Source organism: Dissoconium aciculare (assembly GCF_010015565.1).
Source record: "Dissoconium aciculare CBS 342.82 unplaced genomic scaffold K489scaffold_29, whole genome shotgun sequence".
NCBI lineage: Eukaryota > Fungi > Ascomycota > Dothideomycetes > Mycosphaerellales > Dissoconiaceae > Dissoconium > Dissoconium aciculare.
Window position 1 is genome coordinate 18,386 of NW_022984979.1, and position 19,126 is coordinate 37,511.

Here is a 19,126-nt window from a genome sequence, read left to right on the forward strand (position 1 = left end):
GCGACTCCAAGTCACTAATCCACACATTTCCTTTGTACCTAACTTATATATATAGGTAGGACGAACGGACCTTATGTCTGTTCGTGTTGAACTTATGTTACTAACTTAACTATTGGAATCAAAGCCCCTTTCAGATATCCTGTTGTACTACTTATTCTCAAGAACCCCCTCGAGTAAACCGCCCTCTAGCAGTTGACCCGTAACAATAGCGCCGGCCGTAGACGCGGAGGACGTAGAGGACGTAGTAAAGCTACTACGGCCGCGCCGTCGCGCCGCTCTACGCGTATTATAAAGAATACTAAGAAAACGACCTAAAGGATAGAGGGCGTCCTATAATAAGTTTCCCTGTTTTAATAACTATTTGTTTTATAATAACTTGTATAATTTTATTTCTTTATTATTTACCTCGCGTTTATTTAAGTTACTATAACTATAATCCCTTTATAACGAGGACGTTACTCTTTACCTCGCCGAGAAGGGGACCTATTATAGTACCCTCCGAGGAGGACAAAGGGTCGTCGACCTCGTTACTACTAGCTATACTTGCCCGTAACTACAACTATCTAAGTCGCCTTAGATAGTCGTAGCTACTATAGCCGGCGGAGTTAGACTCTAATATATTACTTTAAAGAATATAGTAGTTAGTTATTTATTTTTAACCTTTTTATAGAATACGTCTTAACTATATAATATTAGGTTAGATTAGGTTACGTTAGCGGGGCTAGATCGTAATACTAGAACCGGAGTATAATATCCTTATATTAATATTACTATTTAGTACCTAAGGTACCTAACCTACTAAGCTAGCCTTAGGCCTTTAGTATCTTATACTAATACTACTATTTAATACCTAAGGTAGCTTAATAACTAAGTTAGCCTAAGGCTAAAGTCTAATTAGCCTTAGTAGGTAGATAATATAGTAATATAGGCCTCGGAGTAGTTAGTTAGTAATTCAATTGAGTCCTTACTACCGCGTAGAGGGCCCGGCACGGTTATAACAATTATCCTGTAAAGAGAATATTAACGAAACGAAGCTTTAAGTCGAGAAGGGTTGCGGAGGCAACCCCAAAGGGATAGCTCGTAGTAAACTATTTCTCGATTGGCAATTCAAACTATTGCACTCCGACAAGAGACTTTCACAATCCGGGTCTTAGAGGCCTTGCCTCTGTCGTGGCTCGACGGCCTGTACGAGATATTGATGGAATTGTACGCCATACAAGATATCGATAAAGTCGAACCACCACTCAAGTCAAGTTTTAGATCACCCGGATCCCTCGCATTTCCGGCTCCGATGCTTTGATCGTCTCATCGCTCAGCCCATGGACGTACGCTTCGCCAATCAATGTATACGTATCGGTTGTGCCTCTCATGGGCCTAAAAGCGTACGGCACGCGTGCGCCGGCGACGAATGCAACGACATCGCCGGCCTGGATGGCTTCCGTGCCGATGCCCAGGTAGCCCTTGCGAGACCGGAAGATGCGTCGGCCACGGTATACGTTGGCGAAGACTTTCATGAAGCGGCCGACTTCTGCCACGCGTGAGGCATCGTCCCCAAACCCGGTCATGGGGTTCTCATCCTCGAGATTGATCGATCTGGCGAGCGTAGGTCGACCTTCGTCGCCGTCGTCGACTGACCCGATACACTTGTCGTACATGTCCACAAACTCCCGGACACGAGCCTCAAACGCAGCACGTTCCGCAACGAGAGGTATCAGCCATTTCTTCCTGGTCGAAAAGGAAAGCACATTTTTTTCTCCTCCCGCTTCGCGGTCAAGTTCCGAGAAAATCTTTCGTCGGGTATGAGCGAAGAAGACCTGAAATCGGTGGCGCCATTTGAGCATCGAGTCCCCTGACTTGACATTGTGGCCGCCGATCAACGTCTGCCAGAATGCATCGACGAGGCGTTCGCCGGTTGCCGGGTAGTCCATGTCGAAATGATCGAGGAGGCCAAACATAACACCGAATCGCTCTTGGGCCGCTGTGGTGGACGTGTCCCTGGGCGCCGCTACTGTGTAGGTGTTGTACGTGAATTTGGGTTGTTCGGCATTGTAGGGATCGTCCACGAACCCAATCCAGCTCCAGATGGTCTCGCCAATGGCTTCAACCACGTCCCACTCTGCGACAGTTAGATACAGGATTCTGTCATCAATCCGCCACACGGCCTCGGTAGGTCCGAGAGTGATGTCAGAGACTGGACAACCGCAGTTGCTTAAGGGAAGCGGTGTCAAGACACAGTCGAGGTCAGGGGCCCAGGATGGTAATCCTTCAGTTCTTGGTCGAGTCACGCCCACCAAAGACAAGGCAGATACCCCGACTTCGGGCCACAGGTGGTCTATAGAATAGTTCTTGAACACTTCGAGCGTCGTCAAAGGATAGACTTGACGGGCCGAGGCATGACGTTTCATCAGCGCGGTTCCTGCAGCCACTTTGTCTTTCTTCACCGTTGCCAAGCGGGTGCGTATCACACTCAGGTACTCCGCAGCCGAGTACACCTTGCCATGCTGGAATTGCCGACGCTCATCGAATAGGTAGACCAGTCGATGAAGAGCTTGAATTATCGTCGGGTCGACCGACGACGAATGATTGGCCCCAATAAGCGCATTGCTATCTTGGTTGAAATAAGCCAAGATATGAAATGCGCCCTTGACGATAGATGACGGTGACACTTCGCGATCGCCCATGAGCATGCGAAATTTTCGGGCAAGGAAGAATTCCTGTAACGTCCAAGCTCTTCGAAACCAATTTCGACCCACGATCGAATATGCGGCTGTCTCTCGCCAAGCCTCACCGATCTTGTCGATAACATCACCGAACACATCACCGATTATGTCGAAAGCAACCCCGATCGAATTCCCGGAACGATTCACAGGCTGTGTATCATTAGGATCGGAGCTCGACTGGGCGGATCGCAAGTAGTTCTCTACGCTATATTCCGGTAAATGGTCCAGACGGTCCAGAGCCTTTCGTCGATACGCATTCAATTTGCCCAGCCAAATAGTCACGCGCGACGCCGAACGATAGATGTCTTCCATCATGGCGATTTGTGCCATAACTTCTGCCGCATTGGTCTGACAGATGCAGATCTGGTCCGCCCACAGAGGAGTCGTGAAACCCTGGCGACGGAATTCCGTCAACGCATGGTATAGGTTCATGGTGACATGACGGGTCCGACCGTTGCACAAGATCGGCCTTTCATCGGGCTTGGGTTCGCGCGTGTAGTTGGATTTCAGGAGATCAAACTCGATATCCTCATTCCACGAATACGAGAGCGCTTCGTAGGCTGGAAGCGGATCTTGGTCCAGGTCAATTTCCACCAAGTCGCAGGCGACCAAGTCGGTGTCTTCGCCGGGGTGAATCCGCAGGACCCGAACGCACCTCGGCCCACTAAGGGGCGCATGTGTGAATTCCTCTCCATATTTGATCTGCTCCGGATCAGCACCTGTCCCTTCTACGAAGGCAGCACTCGATGATCCCTGCTACCTTTTGCTCGTTCCGCTTTCGGATGTACTGTTTGCCCCCAAGGGCCAACGTCTTGGCGGAGATGCCACTCAGTTTCGTCTTGAGGAACTCGGAGTGTCGAGACATGGCGTGAGCATGAGCCACGTCTTGGATCTGAGGCGATGGAGAATTATTGTTGTCAGAGGACGAAGAGCCGACGGCTGAGATGGCAATTTGCGACTGGTCGGCGTTGACCTCCGACCGGTGAGGCAGCTTATCGTAGGGCGCATGCTTGCAACAGAACGTTATGGTGCGCAGCGTGAGCGTGAGGCCTGAGGCGTGGGTTAGGGTCTTGCTCCGCGGATAGCGAATGACGCGACGTCGACGACCAGCAGATGGGCGCCAGGCCCTCTTCACGCTTGCCAACGCAATATGTCGCAGGAAGAGATTCATTCTCCGCTGACTACGCCACTCCCGAGCGGCTGTCTGCTGATCAGTACTGCACAACTGGAGATCGAAGAGAAGATCGTGGTAGAACACGGATGCCGTGATGACCCTCAAAGTATCTCGGCGCGTATCAAAGATCCCCCCACTTCATCGCATTCCAGCGAACCCCAACCTCCGCGCATGATACGAGAGATCACAAATCCGCCGGCCTTCCTTACATCTGCCTGCCGCTGTTGGTCAAATCTGCCAGGTAAAGCCCATGTACACCAGAAGCAAGCGAGACTCGGTGAACTGTGGAGGCAAAGCACCGGTGTTGCACTGTTTCATCGACGATGGATAGCCACTACGGTGCCAAAATGGGATACAAGCATGGCTTACACATCTGTTCACGCACATTGTCTTTGCCCAGCAGCGGAATGAAAAAGAGAGATGCGTATTTGACCACCCGTGACGTATGCACTCGAAACGTGCGGCGCAGCACGAATGGTTCGGCTCATCTCGAATTACAGCAGTACGTGTCATCTGCGCATATCAAATATTGTAGCTGATCGATCGCCCGCGTGGAAAATTTTCAATAACAGCCTCCTGTTCCTAGGAACAACATCGCGCACGCCAACACTGTATTCAACCGGGCCTTTTCCGCGATGGACCCCGGCACCGCAAGTGATCGGGCATTCCTCATTCCGGAGCTGGTTTCCTTAATCTTCCATAAGCTAGACGCCATCGTTCTCTCCAGGTGCCAGCAGGTCTGCCGCACGTGGAGAAGCTCCATACAAGGAACTCCCGGTCTACAAGAAAACTTGTTTATGAAACCTCGCTATCCTTCGATCCCAGGACCGGCGAACTTTGAGCCTGTCATCGTCAACCCTGTTATGAGGAAATTTTTCGCTGGGGTGTTTCCAATGTTGCCTTGTGAGTTACCGGATGGTAGCGTCGGCCTCCAATCGCGATTCTGCACATACGAAGATCTCGCGAAACTTCCATGGGCACCGCATGACTGGTCGAACCTGAATGATCCGTCAAGACTTGCGTTTATGCGGACAGAGGCTTCATGGCGCAAAATGCTTTTGACGCAGTATCCCATCCAACGTATTGACTGGTGGCACGATTGGGCCGCCATCGATTTGGACACGAACCCTGCCATGATCGGGAAAGGTTCTGCCCATAGAAATGATGCATTCATCACTCTGAGTATGCTATGGGACATCATCGAAGCGCGTCTCGTGCGCGGCTGTACTTTGCAGGTCTTCATGTATCCTCATGGATGTCCTTACCTAGACGACCCTGCCATACCTGACGAAAGGAAGACAATCACGAGAAAAGTCATCCGCTCAAGCGGAATGCCGCACACAAGCTATCACAACTTCATGCCTCGGATCGGCTTGAAGACGATTCATCAATGGACAGTCATGCCTCTCAAATTCCAATACTTCGATGTACAAGATTCCTGCTGGAGAGTAGAAGGTCTGCCGCTCCCTACAGAACCCCAGGAAGAAGACTTCCGCGGGCCACAGACCAATGATGGCAATGGCACTTACTGGTTGAATGAGGATTGTAAGCGCGATCGTGAAGCCAGTAACAGCCGATGGTCTCGTAGCGAGGCTTGCGGTGACTCAAGCATGGTGATTACCCTCGCTCAGGGCGGAAATCAAGATCGAAATTCTCGAGTTTGGAGAAAGCAGAGGAGCGAAAGACACTGGAATGAGTTTCTGGCCCGGCCGAGAAGAGCATCACCGCCACCATCCTGATGCACGGTCTTGAAAAAAGGAAAGACATCAGGCAAAAGTTAGACCCGGGACTTTACTGCTGATGAGCACAACACAATTTTCTTGCTGTAGATCATTTTGTGATAAAGCCCGCAATCAAAAGTCGAACTCGGTAAAATGTGAGGAAACGAACAGATCTTCAGCACATGGCTACGGCAGCAAGCTGAATTCGAAAATGTCGCTTCATAATGGCAAGACCATGCTTCATTGAAGTGCATTGTTATGTGCATCATCCGTGCATAGGATTTCTTTGGGGCATCGATCCACAGCGAATGGTGCGGCGTACATCGCAGCTCAGAATAGGTGATTGCTACGCTCGGTACGCTTGGTCTGCTCGGTAGAAGGTGATCGGTGAACACCATCAACCTGCGCTATCCGGCATTTCAACAAAGCAATGTCGGGATGATCATGGTGCTCGGTGAGCTCTAAGCAAATGATCAGTGATTCGCCGATCACCTGTGTAGACTCACAGGCGCCATACTTAAGAGCACCCAAAGTCTGAGGTGACTGCTGTGTTGAGTCGCACACTCTCCCTCAAAAGTCTCCGCATATACACCGTGACAAAGATACAACCTCAGCCGGAGACATCTCGAAACGCACACAAGCTTTGCTGCTAAAATGGATCGTATCCTCTATTCCAAGATGATGATTCTCATCTCGTCGCTGCTTTTCTTCCATTCTTCATTGGCTCTACGTACCCCGTTGACTCTGGTCACCACAGCTCGGGCCATGGTCACAGCTCCACCCGCAGTACCGATCACGCGTACCACGATTGCACCTTTCACAAAACGCGACGAGATCAATCCAGGCAACTGGACATTTTCTATCGGACCACAAGATCCCGAACAAGCGACATATTTCGCGGGCCATACCACCAAGGTGGTTCAACCCACTTACGGCACGGAGATCGAATCTCTCCTCGACGATGCAGTGGTGGCTGCTTGGGCATCGATCTCAGAGTCAGGTTACCTGCTGGAAGTGCTGGCTAGTGTTGTCACAACCATGACCAATGTGGAGACAGCCGTCTACCTGATCGTGAATGCTGTTGGCACCCACCCTTTCTCTGAAGTGCCAAACACTGTGTGGAATAGCATCTTGTTCGAGACGGATGATACTTATATTCACGAGCTCAACGCACCCCAAGAAGCAGATTACGCGGTCTATTCTCAGTCGGGCCTGGCACCTGAGTCTACACTGGTTGCAGAAGTCGACATTCGATGTACCACTGTGGCGCTCTGATCCACGAAGATGGAGGAGGAGGAAGAGCCAATAGCTAGAGTATCATGATCACATTCGAGTGATGTTGAATAGAGAGCTTCTGGGATGTTTTGTGAAATATCATTCTGAAATCATGCAGGAGCGCAATCAGGGCGGATCTTGTCTCCCCGAGTTGATTTGTTTGATCGTGACAGCACAAATACATTGTCGAATGACAGCACAATCATAAGATTATGCAAGGTCATGCACGGAGTCTGCGACTTGTGCGAGCTAGCACCCGTGTTGGTCCGGAGCTCCAGAGATATGTCCCGGGAGCGACGCAATCAGCTTGGTATGAGATGACAGCATTCCAATCTAGTCTGACCGTGCAAACCAGCCTTCATTGATGTCCGAAGAATTGGAATCGAGCAAGGACTGCAATGTCTCAAATGTAGTCAACTCTGAGTCGAACGGTGCCCTCGAATTCGCGAGATTAGACAAGGCTTGACTATTATTGAAGTCAAGGTCAAGAGGCAACAAAGAGCTTGACACTGAATGTCCATCGCTGTCCGGTTCCCAAAGCCTAGCATCTTCGTTTGCTATCGCGTCCCCGACTTTCGTCTCCAGCACCGACAGTTGATGATGGACGCGCTCCTCCCTCGCCCATGCGATTGTCGACATCTCCCGAGCTTCTCGTTCCCGAGCGACGGCGGCTCCTGTAGCCCTTCGCGCTTCCACAAGCTGAGCCACAAGAGCGTCGCGCTCTGATCGCATATCATTCCATTTAAGATCCGACATCTCGATTCCACAATTCGCTAATCCGCGCCGATTGCACTCGCTACAGCGAGCGGAACGAGCGTGAACATAACAGACTCGGCTATGCTTAGTACAATTTTTAAACATCGCCTTGTTTTGACTTTGCCGTGCAGCTCGATGTACTCGGCCAAACGTTTGCGTCTTGCTGTGCTGGATTGTTTGATGGCTGGAGGCATGATTATGAGCAGAACACTGCGGTGTGCAATGGGCTGGACGATGTGATCCCGTAGCCAGAATGAATTTACTCCAGGACTGAACAGGTTCTAGGATGTAAAATCTTGAAGGAGCGAACGGTACGATCATAGACATGGAGCTCTTTTTACAGCGTATTCAAAAAATTGGTGACTTTCAGTAGAATTACTGTGCTGCGGTATGATCTCCCCGAAGACGCCTCAGCCAACTTGATTTGACGAGCCGTGAGCCACGATGATTTGCTGAACATGGCCCCGAACAACATTCCCGAATGTAGAATCGAAGGATAGCCGTGAGGGGGAAGACACCACATGCCAGCCCATGACAATCAGTTCCGCACAAGAACATTCCGGTCAATGGGCTTTCGGCGGTCATACTGGCTTGGACCGACATGTCAATCAAGCTCGCCTCTCGGTTGGTCGCCGAGTGTAGCATCGGCCGACTCTCCACAAGCCCAATTCGCTGGCGGACTTTGAGAGAAATGGAAGATGACGTGGGGTTCAGTGTACGATGTTTTCACGGTGCTATCACTATGCAAGGAACGAGCCCGGCTACAGAGGGTTGACGAGATGGACGGAACGGCTTAGCATTCATCTCCAATCGACCAGCTATACTCTACAAATGCGCATGACTTTCGTCTGTCCTTGTTAAACCCTTTTTTCGCGGAGAGAGGAAGATGGAAATCGTCTCTGGAAATCGAATAGAGCCTATGTAGATGATGGGCTCTACAAAAAAGGATCTAGGTGGCGCGTGGCCCGAGGGAGTCTGCGTTGATATTCCTCATGTCTGCAGGACTTTCTCAGAGGATACGTAGTTATTGATGCCAGAATTTGATTCTTCATGGAACGATGGCAAATCTGATCATAAATCGTGTGAACGAGGTGGAAATGCAAATCAACGCCCGAGAACGCCCTTTTCCTCTGAACTCAAAAACCAAGCATCGAATCGCAAGTTGCGAAACGAACAAAGCAGACCATAAAATCTTGAAAATCAACTCATTTGGCGTTGTGGGAAAGCACAACTCATTCCCGACGTTAATTTCGTCGATAAGCAGGCGGCGGCCCCCTCGACCTCAACGCATCCCCGTACGTCGGCGGCGGCACCGCAGCGCCGAGAATAATCCCACCAGCCGACACGGCCCGTCGGGCATGACGCGGACGTTGAGCCAAGGGCCCTTCTTCATCCGACACGGAACTCTCCCGATCGAATCCTCGCGCAAATATACTCGCAGGGGGCACTCTTCCCTCCGACCTCGTCGAAGCGGCCGCGACGGGGGTAGGCATACTCCTCACGGGGTCCGAGCCTGACGGAGCCGAAGTCGAGGCAGGGGATTTGTCCGAAAACGTCCGCGCGGGAGTCGAAAACGGCGAGCGTCCCTCCGACTCCGAATCGCTCTCACCGGCACTACCCTGACGTCTCCGTCTTGCAGCCACAAAGCCTGCGATCCAGCGCTCGCGCTCGGGGGGTGGCATCACCAGGAAACAGACCCAGTCGCTGCTGCTGAGCTCGTCCGGTTCGATGTCGCGCATCCGCAGCTGGCTGGCGGCGAGGTGGCGACGGGCAATGCTTAAGGGCCGGTTGGTGAGAGCTTCGACTTGCAGGGCGCCGATCCCGCCGGTGCGGATGGCGGGAGTGTTAAAGATGCCGTTGCGGCGGATGGGCGTCGATGGCATGGTGGCAGACGAGATGTTGTGCTCGAGGTAGGTTGAGAGGGTTTTGGGTGGGCGTGATTATAGATCGGATGGCAGCTGGTGAGGTCTCGTCTGCTCCCTTCGTCAGGTGGTGAGTCTTTGACCTTGTCGGATTCTTCGCTCTCCGAATATGTTGTGCCGCTCTTCCGAGAGGTAGTGATGCGTGGGATAGTTGGCGGGAGCTGTGTGGGTGGATTTCACGCACGTATCTGGTTTGATTTGGCGACAACGATACCAGAGGTATGATAGCAGACAAATCCTCTCAAACGAGCGGTGAGGTGGAAAACGAACTCGGGATCAAGGTGTGAGGGAGCACAAGAGAAGCTACCATCAAGACAGCATAGAAAACAGGAAGACATGCATTTCTCGGCGTGACGCAGCAATGCGGAAGGAGAGCACGTGTCGTGGGATTTAAGTGGCTGACGACCCCGAGGAGTCAGAAGCTGGGACGAGTATTATCCTCGCCGTGAATCGCTTCGTCATCCCGGGTAGAGCTACACGACTGTGCCTGCTATAGGTAGGTAGTGGTGTGATGGGTATCGGCCAAAGTTGTGCAAACAAGGCACGACATCGAGCTACTGTAGGCTGACCATCCGGGTTCAAGAGCGACCATGCCGAAAGCTGCTCAAGTCGGCCAACTCGCCTACTCTCGGCATTTTACATTGGCAAGACTGCGGGATGCACACGATTGGACGATGGAACGGGTACATATGCTGGGCAGACGCGTTTCCGGACAGCGGAGTGGTTGTTGAACATCGATCAAAGCAAGGATGTCAGTAAGATCGGCGCGGAAGTGCATATTCTGCTGCAGTCCAGTATACGATAATCACGTTCTTGACGGATGCTGTGTGATATGGCAACTCTGCTCGTCCGTCCCGAGTCAGATCAGACGACACTGCTATCGATAAGCACGACGACGCTGCTGATAGACACCACCAAGATGGCTGGGAGGAGTGGGGTTTTCCAAGATTGTGGAGCAGAGGAAAGCAGGAACTCCTGCGGCCCGCCGATCCTTGGGACACACATTTGCTGCTGCTGCCCACGGCTTAGGCGCCGCCCCGCCCGCATGCTTGAAACCACCTTAGAGCTTCCGAGGATGTGCCACTCTGAAAATGGCGATGATTTGTAATATGCTGTTGTAAAGAATCTCCTTTGGCGTTCATTGCATGTTGTTCGATTCATGCGCAACGATGCGATACGACGCGATGCGATGCGATGCGATCTTATATTGAGAAGACGTGCGGTCTGAACCACGAGCAGTGATGAGAGTACTCACGTGACACTGCTGTTTTTCCAGAACAAACAAGCCCGCGACGCTGCTCCGCTCGATCGATGGCGCCTTCCATCATCGAACCGGCATGTCCCGGCGACATTCACATGACTACCTGGCTAAGAAGAAGTTATTCAATTGGACATGGTTTGAAGGTCTAAGATGGTATGAACAATGTCCGCGCCGTGGCTAAACACCTATCTAGGCATGTACCGGCCAGGAGTCCATGCACCATTAGTCAATGTCGCAAATACGAAATGACGCCGATATCTCGTCGCCTTCCCTACAGATATCAGTCAGAAAGCCAAGGAGTGTCATCGCACTCACTTGATGGGGATTTCTTCACCAGAATGATTTCCAGGCTTTCCCATGGACTTAGGCAGCAAAGGTGAAATGAAGAAGGCAATTTTTCGAGAATTATCCGCCGCAGAGACGCTCTCTACCGAGCAAATTCTGTAGGCACGCTCTGGAGAATTATCCGGGGAGCTTGTCGTCGCTATTGCGATCCTGTTAGGAGTTTGTGAAGCTCAAATCCAGATTCATATTTCTCTTTGCCCGTAGCTGGGATCGAGATCATTGTAGTGGATCTCCTCGTGAGATTAATCAAACCTGACGATCCTTCGCCGGTACAACCATGGATGCGTCGCCTTCCCGTTGGGTGAAACCCGAAGGTCAGTACTTCAGTTTCTCTACAGATATGGAGCCAATCCGTCAAAGACTCATGGCCATAACGTGTCACTGGTGAGATGAAGACCGCCTGGCATTTCGATCGGTTATGGCTAGCATGACTTTCGCCAACGGACGTCTCGATTTTGCGTATCTCGGGTCGCGCTGCAAATTCTGTGGGGAAAACGATGGAGTTGTAGAAGCCTGAAATTATCTATCTTGTTCGGATTACACGTCAAAAGAATTGTCACAGACTCTGCGTTGAAAGTTCAATGTTGAGAGGTATAAACTGCATTGTGCACATGCGGTGCACTCGCGCATTAGATTCGATCCATTAACAGCGTAGTACCGATGCCAGCTCCAAAAATGGCTGCGACGGTCAGAAAGCTCGAGAATGAGAGGGAGGCGAGACCTGAAAGTCCATGGCCAGACGTGCAACCTCCAGCAGTCCTCGCGCCAAAGACTACCGCCAGACCACCCAAGAACGCTTGCCAGCTGGGCAGTGCTGCCGTTGACAACAAATCCCGGTTGATAAGACTCGCCGCAGTTTCCGTCCTCAGGCCCGACTTGGAAAGGCCTAGTGCACCGGCGAAGATACCAGCCGAGAAGACGATTGCCCTTGGTGGCCAGCGGGGCTTTTCGATTCCTGATATGCCAAATGCGTTGAGAACATATCGCGCGGCTTGCTCGTAACTTGTCGAAACGCCAACCAGTCCGCCGGTCAGTAGAAGCGATGATACTTGAGCCAAGCCGATGATGAGTCCACCAACAATTGGAGTCGTCATGGCATTACCGTCCGCAATGACAGGAGTATACCGGAGTATGGCGGCGATCGCGGTACCGAACGCCACATAGACTGCTGCCTCCGACATACCAGTGACATCGGATAAAGTGGGTTTCGATGGTGAGGGCTTTGGTGCTGAGGCCGGATCAGAGTAGACGTCACGGTCGCAGCTACGTTTGAGCTGACGAGAGAAGAGGGCATGCAAGACAGCACCGGTCAGCGCTCCGAGCAAGGTGAGTTGCACAGACCCGAACGACCAGTAAGTCCCGGAGTCGGCGAGCTGCACGATCATGGTGCCGGGACAAGCGCCGGTAAGAGCCATCCCCACGCCGAGAATTGCGCCGCCGATCAGGTTCCCGTCGTATTGGCCAAGGCGGGTGCCGAGCGGCGTGTTGCTGCGAACGTGCTGACGCGGAGAAGGAGAGCCCCGCAATTTCAGGGCCAACATGGCAATTCTGCGAGCAACACGCCGTTAGCAATCGTAGGAGAAACAAACTTGGGATTAAATTGGTAGATAGACGTACGCGCCAGATCCCATAGCGATCGTAAAGGTGTGCAGCATGCGGAAGTTATTCAGTCGGAATTGTTCCTGGATGATCGCCGGGTGATGTACGCCTGAGGCCAATAGGGCGGCACCAAATACGCTTCCAGCCGCGGCGGATGAAACCGCGTCGAAAATCATGGCGATTTGAGGGACGATCTTTGTTATCTGAAATATGACTTTGACGTTTGAAGATTGTTGAGTACCGTGATGCGTTCGATATTGCGCTTTTGAGCCCTAGTCCTTCGACGGAAAACATAGTTATTCTTATAGAACCTCACAATGACGTGCACAAGGGCAGCAATACGAGCGTTTGTCGAAAACATTGCTCGGGGACTATACTCAGCCTGCCGGGCTTTATGAGAACAGGGCGATGGGATTCCAGACCATCGATCTCAGAGAGAGCTTATTAATGCACATCCATATGCGTGTCATGCGCAGTGATCACGAAAGCCTATCGAACATTCTGCTCCCTACGAAGATGATGTTGACCTTGAAAATCTTCCAGAAAAGTCTGATCGCCGAATGCGACGAGAGTCTCTTCATCATGCCGAGTTTTGCAATGCACATGAAAAACTTGAATAGTCCAGCGTCGAGTCCTTCGAGCGTTAGCAAGCACTTCAGATCTCAGAACAAAATCTCAACACATAGTCCCAAGCGCCGCTACCACCGTCATGAATGTAAAGCAAGCACAGTCTCCGAGACCAAGTTTGGTCAATCAGTTGCTCCGACAGCTCCGTCAAAATGTCAACACCAAATCGCATCTCCTTGAGGCTCAACTATTCATGCTCGCATTGGCCATTGGTATTCAAGATGCTATCTCTGTACCGGACTTTCACTGCTTCGCCTCAAATCAGACCGGGAATACGGTCCTCCTCGCCGTCGGTATCCTCCAGCCAGCTTCCCTCGGTCCAAGCAGCACTCCACCCAACAACTTCTTAGTCGAGACGATCATGACCTCTCTCGGGTTTTTCGCGCTGGGCAACCTACTCTCTGGCCAGACAGCAAATCTTCTGCGTGCAACCGACCGACGATGGTGGTTGGTGACATCCAGCCTGGTGCAGACACTCCTAGTCTTCCTTGCCGCAGGGCTGCAATTTGGCTACCTTGATGCCCAAGCGGACAATACCACACTCGGCCGGATCACCCTTGCAATTCTCGCCTTCTCTTCAGGCATGCAAGTGGCAATGGTCCGCGCCATGAAGATCTCAGATATTACTACGGCTATGGCCACAGCGGCCTACGTTGATGTGTTCATCGATCCTAAGCTATTTGCCTCACTCAGCACGAACCGCGGACGAAATCGCAGAGTCGCGTTCCTTGTCTCACTCATCGCTGGAAGCTTCATTGGCGCCGCAATCGCGAAGGTCATTGGCAGCGCTCCTGCTGTCGCAATCAGCGGCGCAATCAAGCTCCTGGTGGCTGTCTCGTTTTTCTGTAATGAGGCCGAGCCAGGAAGGGAGCATAGTCTGCAGGGTGCAGACTCCCAAAAAGATTCGCCTGTGATAACTTCTCAAGTATGATTGCCGGAGTGATTCCTGATGACCGGGTTACGACCGCTTGTTTTCTTGCTATAGCCTGATGGTTTCTCTGCACTCATCAGCTGCATTCTGTATTTTGTTTCAATGAGTGATGTTTTATCGATGTCATAGTCCGCTTACAATGATGGTACATACAGCCAACAATAAATCACCTTCTTCCACGTGCAATGTCGGCCAACTCACGACGACCGTCTAGAATTTTACAATTAACGAGCTGCGCCAATTTGAAAATGCCCAGAACGCGCATTCACACGAACCGCGGACGATGGATCGCTGACATTCAATAATTTGCCCGGAATGCTTGGCTAAGCATCGATACATGCCGGTGCTATTGTATTGGCGACGCATTGGGCTTCCAACGAGCGATAGTCCCGCAACCATACAACAGGGATGATGCACGGGAATGCAAAGCGGACGAGACCTTCGAATATCCCGGAGCCATGTCGAGCATGACCAATTCCTTATCGGTGGCTGAACATAATCACGATGCGACCACTGATGATTCTGCGTGTGATGATGTTGGTAAATAGATGCGTGTGCATTCCAAGTTTATCATGCGGCGTGCTGTTGCTATTGGTGAGCGGCAACCAAAGTTGGACCTGTCCGGGGTCTTCGGGGTCTTCGGGGTCTTGATGACACAACACACGCGGGCGGAAGTCTGCAGATCTCCTTCGACAGTTCACAGCCCGAACTCACCGGCACCTCGACTCATCCGCTGACGCAAGAACTCGATGAAGACCATATACACCGCAGCACCTCGAAAAATGCGCACAGGTGCTAGCATCGCGATGTGCGCAAGTGCTTTGAGATCATGCATCGATCAAGGTTGTTCGTCTCGTTGTCACGAAGGACGATTACCCTTAAAGCCTCGAAGCCCCGACAGTTCATCTGGCATCATCCTTATTCAACAAACATATCAAACAGACAAACTGATCCCCAGTTCCATCAACTGCCGTCCAACATCCAATACAGACTGTCGCAATTTGCATTTCAAGACATGACTACAACGACCATGTCTGCTCAACAGCCGATCATCCACAGCATCTTCGAACCGCGAACAAGCACATGGCAATATATCGTCGCCGATCCAAAGACCTTGGGTGCGGTCATCATCGACTCCGTTCTTGACATCGATCCAGCAACTCTAAAGCTCTCATCACAATCAGCGGACGGTCTCCTCCAGATTGTGCGCCAGCATGGGTACCGGGTTGAGAAGATCCTGGAGACCCACGCGCATGCCGACCACGTCACAGCAGCTGCTTATCTGCAGAATAGACTCGAGTCCGAATCTGGTCGACGACCCACGATCGGTATTGGTCGTCGCATAGTACAAGTCCAGGCGCACTTTGGTGCGCAATATCAGATTGCCGCCAGTGAATATGAGAATGCCTTCGACCATTTATTTCAAGACGACGAAATCTTCCAAATCGGCGCCCTGCAAGCCAAAATCATGCACCTCCCCGGCCACACTCCTGACCATGTCGGCTACCAAATTGGAGGTATGTAACTACTCTCTTAACAAATATCCCTTCGGAATATTGACTGACATGGACCTCGAAGAAAATGTATTCGCCGGCGACTCAATTTTCAACGTCGATGTCGGTTCTGCGCGTGCAGACTTCCCCGGCGGGTCCGCAGAAAGTCTCTATTCTTCCAAGACGAAGATTCTGAGCCTGCCTGACAATGTCAAGCTCTGGGTCGGTCACGACTACCCGCCAAGTGGACGAGACGATGCGCTCGCTTGTGCCACCGTCGCGGACCATCGCGCCCAAAATAAGCACTTCAAGGACAGCATCACTAAGGAAGATTTCGTCGCACTTCGCTCGACTCGCGATATGACATTATCCGAGCCCAAGCTCCTGCATCACGCTCTTCAGATGAACATCCGTGGTGGCCGCCTGCCGACGCCCGATGCGTCCGGAAAGCGGTTGTTGCATTTGCCTCTCAAGATGGATGCTTCAGCAGATCAATTGTTCGGGAGCAATTTGTAATTAGTCCATTCACGTTTGGAGTCGATTTTGATGTTTCAAGAGATCGAGATGAACGAGATTAACGAGAATTCTACGAGAGATGAGCTGTAGAACTTTTGAATATTATGAAATAATCAATGGTACAGGATATCGTGAATTTCCAACTGCAGTGGATTGTGATCACAATTTGTATACAGCCTCCTTCGGTCCTGAAGCCGTGATCAAAGGATAGAAAAGCTACGATGAAGACAACTTGGGGCTCGTCTCGCATTTCGTGCTACATGTTATGTACTTTATCCAGAACAATTTCCTAATTAGAACACTTCTAATAATGAAATCTGTTGCTCGTCAACACAGGATTTGAGTCGCGCGAATGGTAAAACTAACATCACCTCTTGACCAAATCTTGCTTCTAGTCGTATTCGCTGTGTATTGTACATCGTAAACAAGTGACTCCTCATCAGGGAGTGGTATAATCCCAAGCGCAAGATCCGAGGGATTAATTCTTGCGCAGCACCGCAACCAACCAGCCAGCAATGCGATAACCGAAGATGATAACAACCATGATCCCGAGCCACTGAGCCTGCAAACCAGTCTCATAACCATACTGCTGAAGAACTGCTGTTCCAGGAATCAGACATTGATCCTGCAAGGCGCTCGGGAACATGCAGTGGCACTGTCCGGGTCCAAGCCGGGCATCCTGACACTCGTACGTCCGAGTCTCGAACTCGTTGACCATCATCCCCTGGAAGACGTATGTCTGGTAGTCCCAATAGTGGAAGACATACTTCCAGAAACTATTTAATACCGGTAGAGGGACGAGGAAGCCGCCCACGCTCATCCAAAGGCCATTCGCAAATGCGGTGATCGCGAGGGCTCCGACGAAGTTGGGGATGATGGAAGCTACGAGTACGACAAGCGACTCAGCGGCGAGTAGATCCAGGAATAGCCATAGGACCCAGATGAAGAAGTGCTGTGCAGTCGGGTTGAAATTGCCGAGCCAATAGGCTACGAACGAGAAAAGCAGCGAAATGAGAACTGTACGAGGTATCAGTGATCTGCAGAATGTGCTTGAGTCAAAGCGTAAGCGCACTGCACCACTTACAGAGATATGGGATACCAATGATGAAGTTCGAGAGCAGAAAGGCGGTCGGTCCATAGAGTCCGTTGGACCGTTCCTTGACGAACACAAATCGGTCTTCAAGAAACGCGGGTACGTAGGCGACGGCCATAAATGACATGAATGCCGAGCCGAAGAACTAATTCCCACGTTAGAATCTACTCGGAGGGAGATGATCTGCCGACGTTCACTTACGATTGCGTTCACGAATGGTTGGATGTGAGCCTGATCAGTCGATAGGCGGAGCCAAACGGTGCCCATCATAAACGCGAGGCCCATGTACATGACCAGTCGCACCCAGTAGGTCACCAGATCACGATAACTCTTGAGAAACGACCGATGAAGTAAGATGAGAGTCTGCCGGACGAGCCCGGGCTTCTCCCTGGTCTTGTTCTTGAAGTCGAGCGTGCTGCCCCCCGAGTTCCGCGACTGGCTCTGAATGGTCGAGACCAGCCCTTGGTTTGTTGTGCTCGATTGCCATCGCGCGAAAATGTCCTCGAGGCACTCAGCTGAGCTGCTGTCGTCGCAGAAATCGACGTTGATCAAGTCGATCACATGTTCCGCGGGATTCATCATGGCGGGGATATCATAGCCAAGCTCAGCGAAATATTCGGGCAATTGTGATGTCTTGCCAACGTAACAAGTTTTACCACGCGAGAGCAAGGCGACTTGGTCGAACAGGTCAAAGGTCTTGGTCGAGGGTTGATGTATGCTGGCGATGACGATGATCTAGAAGGGAAGGTTTAGCTTTTTTAGTCGTTCAACGCCAGTTATATTAAAGTAGGTGTTGCTTACATTATGTTGCCGAGCGTATCGCTTCAGGAACGAAATGACTTCGAAACTGGCCGTTGAATCTAAGCCACTGGTCGGTTCGTCCAGGTAAAGGATGGTCGGGTCGGTGATCAATTGCGCTGCAACGCTGACACGGCGTTTTTGACCTCCACTCAAACCCTTCCGAAACGGCGTCCCGATCAATGTGCTCGATTGACCCTGGAGACCGAACTCTTCAATCAACCGGTCGACACGGCGCTCAATTTCTTTCGACGTCGTCGTGCTGTCGTCGAGCTGCTTGTCAGCAGGATGCATGGCATGGCATCGATGTGAGCAGTGACCTACCTTGGTAACGCGAGCTGTGCGGCGAAGCGTATGGTTTCTCGTGTGGTCATTGATCCAATGAGAGTGTCTTCCTGCTCGACGTATGCGCTCATGGTACGATGAGTAGAGAGGGATTGTTGCTTGCCATTGATCATGACGCGTCCTTCGACCGATGCTGTTTGTCTCTGAGCTAGAGTGTTAAGTAAAGTGGTCTTGCCTGAGCCCGAAGGACCCATTAGAGCCATCATCTCGCCTGGAATTGGTCAGCTGCCAGTTGATCAAAACGCTATGCAGGAGTTGCGCACCTGGGCGAGCGATGCCCCAGGCATTCGTGAGAATGACTTTGGGTCGTTGAACTGATCGTGATTTTACAGAGACTCCGAGATCTTGCCATGCAAGCGATTGGATGACGCTCTGTTGCTTGTTGTCCACCATGTGTAATTCCATGTCGTCAGACACCTGGCGGAAATTGTGCATTTTAGATGGACTCGTCGGCTTCATCATTGTGGGAACTTGACAGGAGATATATTGATGCAATACTTCGGGTGGGTGGCGTGTCGCTACCAAAAGACTGGTCATGAGATGTGCAATA

General features: G+C 51.3%; 8 protein-coding genes across 8 annotated transcripts; 4 read left to right on the forward strand and 4 right to left on the reverse strand.

The window, feature by feature from the left end:
- Positions 1-3,083: 3,083 nt before the first annotated feature.
- Positions 3,084-3,585, reverse strand: K489DRAFT_328791 (uncharacterized protein; the record flags this gene model as incomplete). Its single annotated transcript, XM_033602088.1, has 2 exons — positions 3,084-3,422; positions 3,481-3,585. Coding segments are annotated over 2 exons (444 nt in total), but the record flags the coding sequence as incomplete, so codon positions are not given.
- Positions 3,586-3,886: 301 nt separating this feature from the next.
- On the forward strand, positions 3,887-6,020 carry K489DRAFT_385516 (uncharacterized protein). Its single transcript, XM_033606121.1, has 2 exons — positions 3,887-4,396; positions 4,481-6,020. The coding sequence occupies exons 1-2, from the start codon at positions 4,218-4,220 to the stop codon at positions 5,631-5,633; spliced, it is 1,332 nt and encodes a 443-aa protein (XP_033454827.1). The 5' UTR covers positions 3,887-4,217; the 3' UTR covers positions 5,634-6,020.
- A 121-nt stretch (positions 6,021-6,141) lies between these two features.
- On the forward strand, positions 6,142-6,907 carry K489DRAFT_140859 (uncharacterized protein). Its single transcript, XM_033599134.1, has one exon. The coding sequence runs from the start codon at positions 6,270-6,272 to the stop codon at positions 6,888-6,890; it is 621 nt and encodes a 206-aa protein (XP_033454828.1). The 5' UTR covers positions 6,142-6,269; the 3' UTR covers positions 6,891-6,907.
- Positions 6,908-8,458: 1,551 nt separating this feature from the next.
- K489DRAFT_385517 (uncharacterized protein) lies at positions 8,459-9,946 on the reverse strand. Its single transcript, XM_033606122.1, has one exon. The coding sequence runs from the start codon at positions 9,527-9,529 to the stop codon at positions 8,891-8,893; it is 639 nt and encodes a 212-aa protein (XP_033454829.1). The 5' UTR covers positions 9,530-9,946; the 3' UTR covers positions 8,459-8,890.
- Positions 9,947-11,714: 1,768 nt separating this feature from the next.
- On the reverse strand, positions 11,715-13,018 carry K489DRAFT_405535 (uncharacterized protein). The gene is made up of 2 exons (XM_033607162.1): positions 12,792-13,018; positions 11,715-12,722 (listed from the first exon to the last, which is right to left on the reverse strand). Exons 1-2 carry the CDS (start codon positions 12,947-12,949, stop codon positions 11,804-11,806), a joined length of 1,077 nt encoding a protein of 358 aa, XP_033454830.1. The 5' UTR covers positions 12,950-13,018; the 3' UTR covers positions 11,715-11,803.
- A 464-nt stretch (positions 13,019-13,482) lies between these two features.
- On the forward strand, positions 13,483-14,385 carry K489DRAFT_405536 (uncharacterized protein; the record flags this gene model as incomplete). Its single annotated transcript, XM_033607163.1, has 1 exon — positions 13,483-14,385. The coding sequence occupies one exon, from the start codon at positions 13,483-13,485 to the stop codon at positions 14,329-14,331; it is 849 nt and encodes a 282-aa protein (XP_033454831.1). The 3' UTR covers positions 14,332-14,385.
- A 976-nt stretch (positions 14,386-15,361) lies between these two features.
- K489DRAFT_328794 (Metallo-hydrolase/oxidoreductase) lies at positions 15,362-16,340 on the forward strand (the record flags this gene model as incomplete). The annotated part of the gene is made up of 2 exons (XM_033602089.1): positions 15,362-15,848; positions 15,910-16,340. The coding sequence occupies 2 exons, from the start codon at positions 15,362-15,364 to the stop codon at positions 16,338-16,340; spliced, it is 918 nt and encodes a 305-aa protein (XP_033454832.1).
- Positions 16,341-16,818: 478 nt separating this feature from the next.
- K489DRAFT_328802 (putative ABC transporter) lies at positions 16,819-18,969 on the reverse strand (the record flags this gene model as incomplete). Its single annotated transcript, XM_033602090.1, has 6 exons — positions 16,819-17,357; positions 17,425-17,578; positions 17,635-18,168; positions 18,235-18,493; positions 18,556-18,787; positions 18,840-18,969. The coding sequence occupies 6 exons, from the start codon at positions 18,967-18,969 to the stop codon at positions 16,819-16,821; spliced, it is 1,848 nt and encodes a 615-aa protein (XP_033454833.1).
- Positions 18,970-19,126: the final 157 nt, after the last annotated feature.

What these genes read in the sequence shown, in the direction of transcription:
- K489DRAFT_385517 (XM_033606122.1), bottom strand. Translation starts at nt 9,529, where the DNA reads ATGCCATCGACGCCCATCCGCCGCAACGGCATCTTTAACACTCCCGCC.
- K489DRAFT_140859 (XM_033599134.1), top strand. Translation starts at nt 6,270, where the DNA reads ATGGATCGTATCCTCTATTCCAAGATGATGATTCTCATCTCGTCGCTG.
- K489DRAFT_385516 (XM_033606121.1), top strand. Translation starts at nt 4,218, where the DNA reads ATGGATAGCCACTACGGTGCCAAAATGGGATACAAGCATGGCTTACAC. An exon ending in GCTCATCTCGAATTACAGCA is followed by an intron (nt 4,397 to 4,480) that starts GTACGTGTCATC and finishes TCCTGTTCCTAG; the next exon opens with GAACAACATCGCGCACGCCA.
- K489DRAFT_405535 (XM_033607162.1), bottom strand. Translation starts at nt 12,949, where the DNA reads ATGATTTTCGACGCGGTTTCATCCGCCGCGGCTGGAAGCGTATTTGGT. An exon ending in ATCGCTATGGGATCTGGCGC is followed by an intron (nt 12,723 to 12,791) that starts GTACGTCTATCT and finishes TGTTGCTCGCAG; the next exon opens with AATTGCCATGTTGGCCCTGA.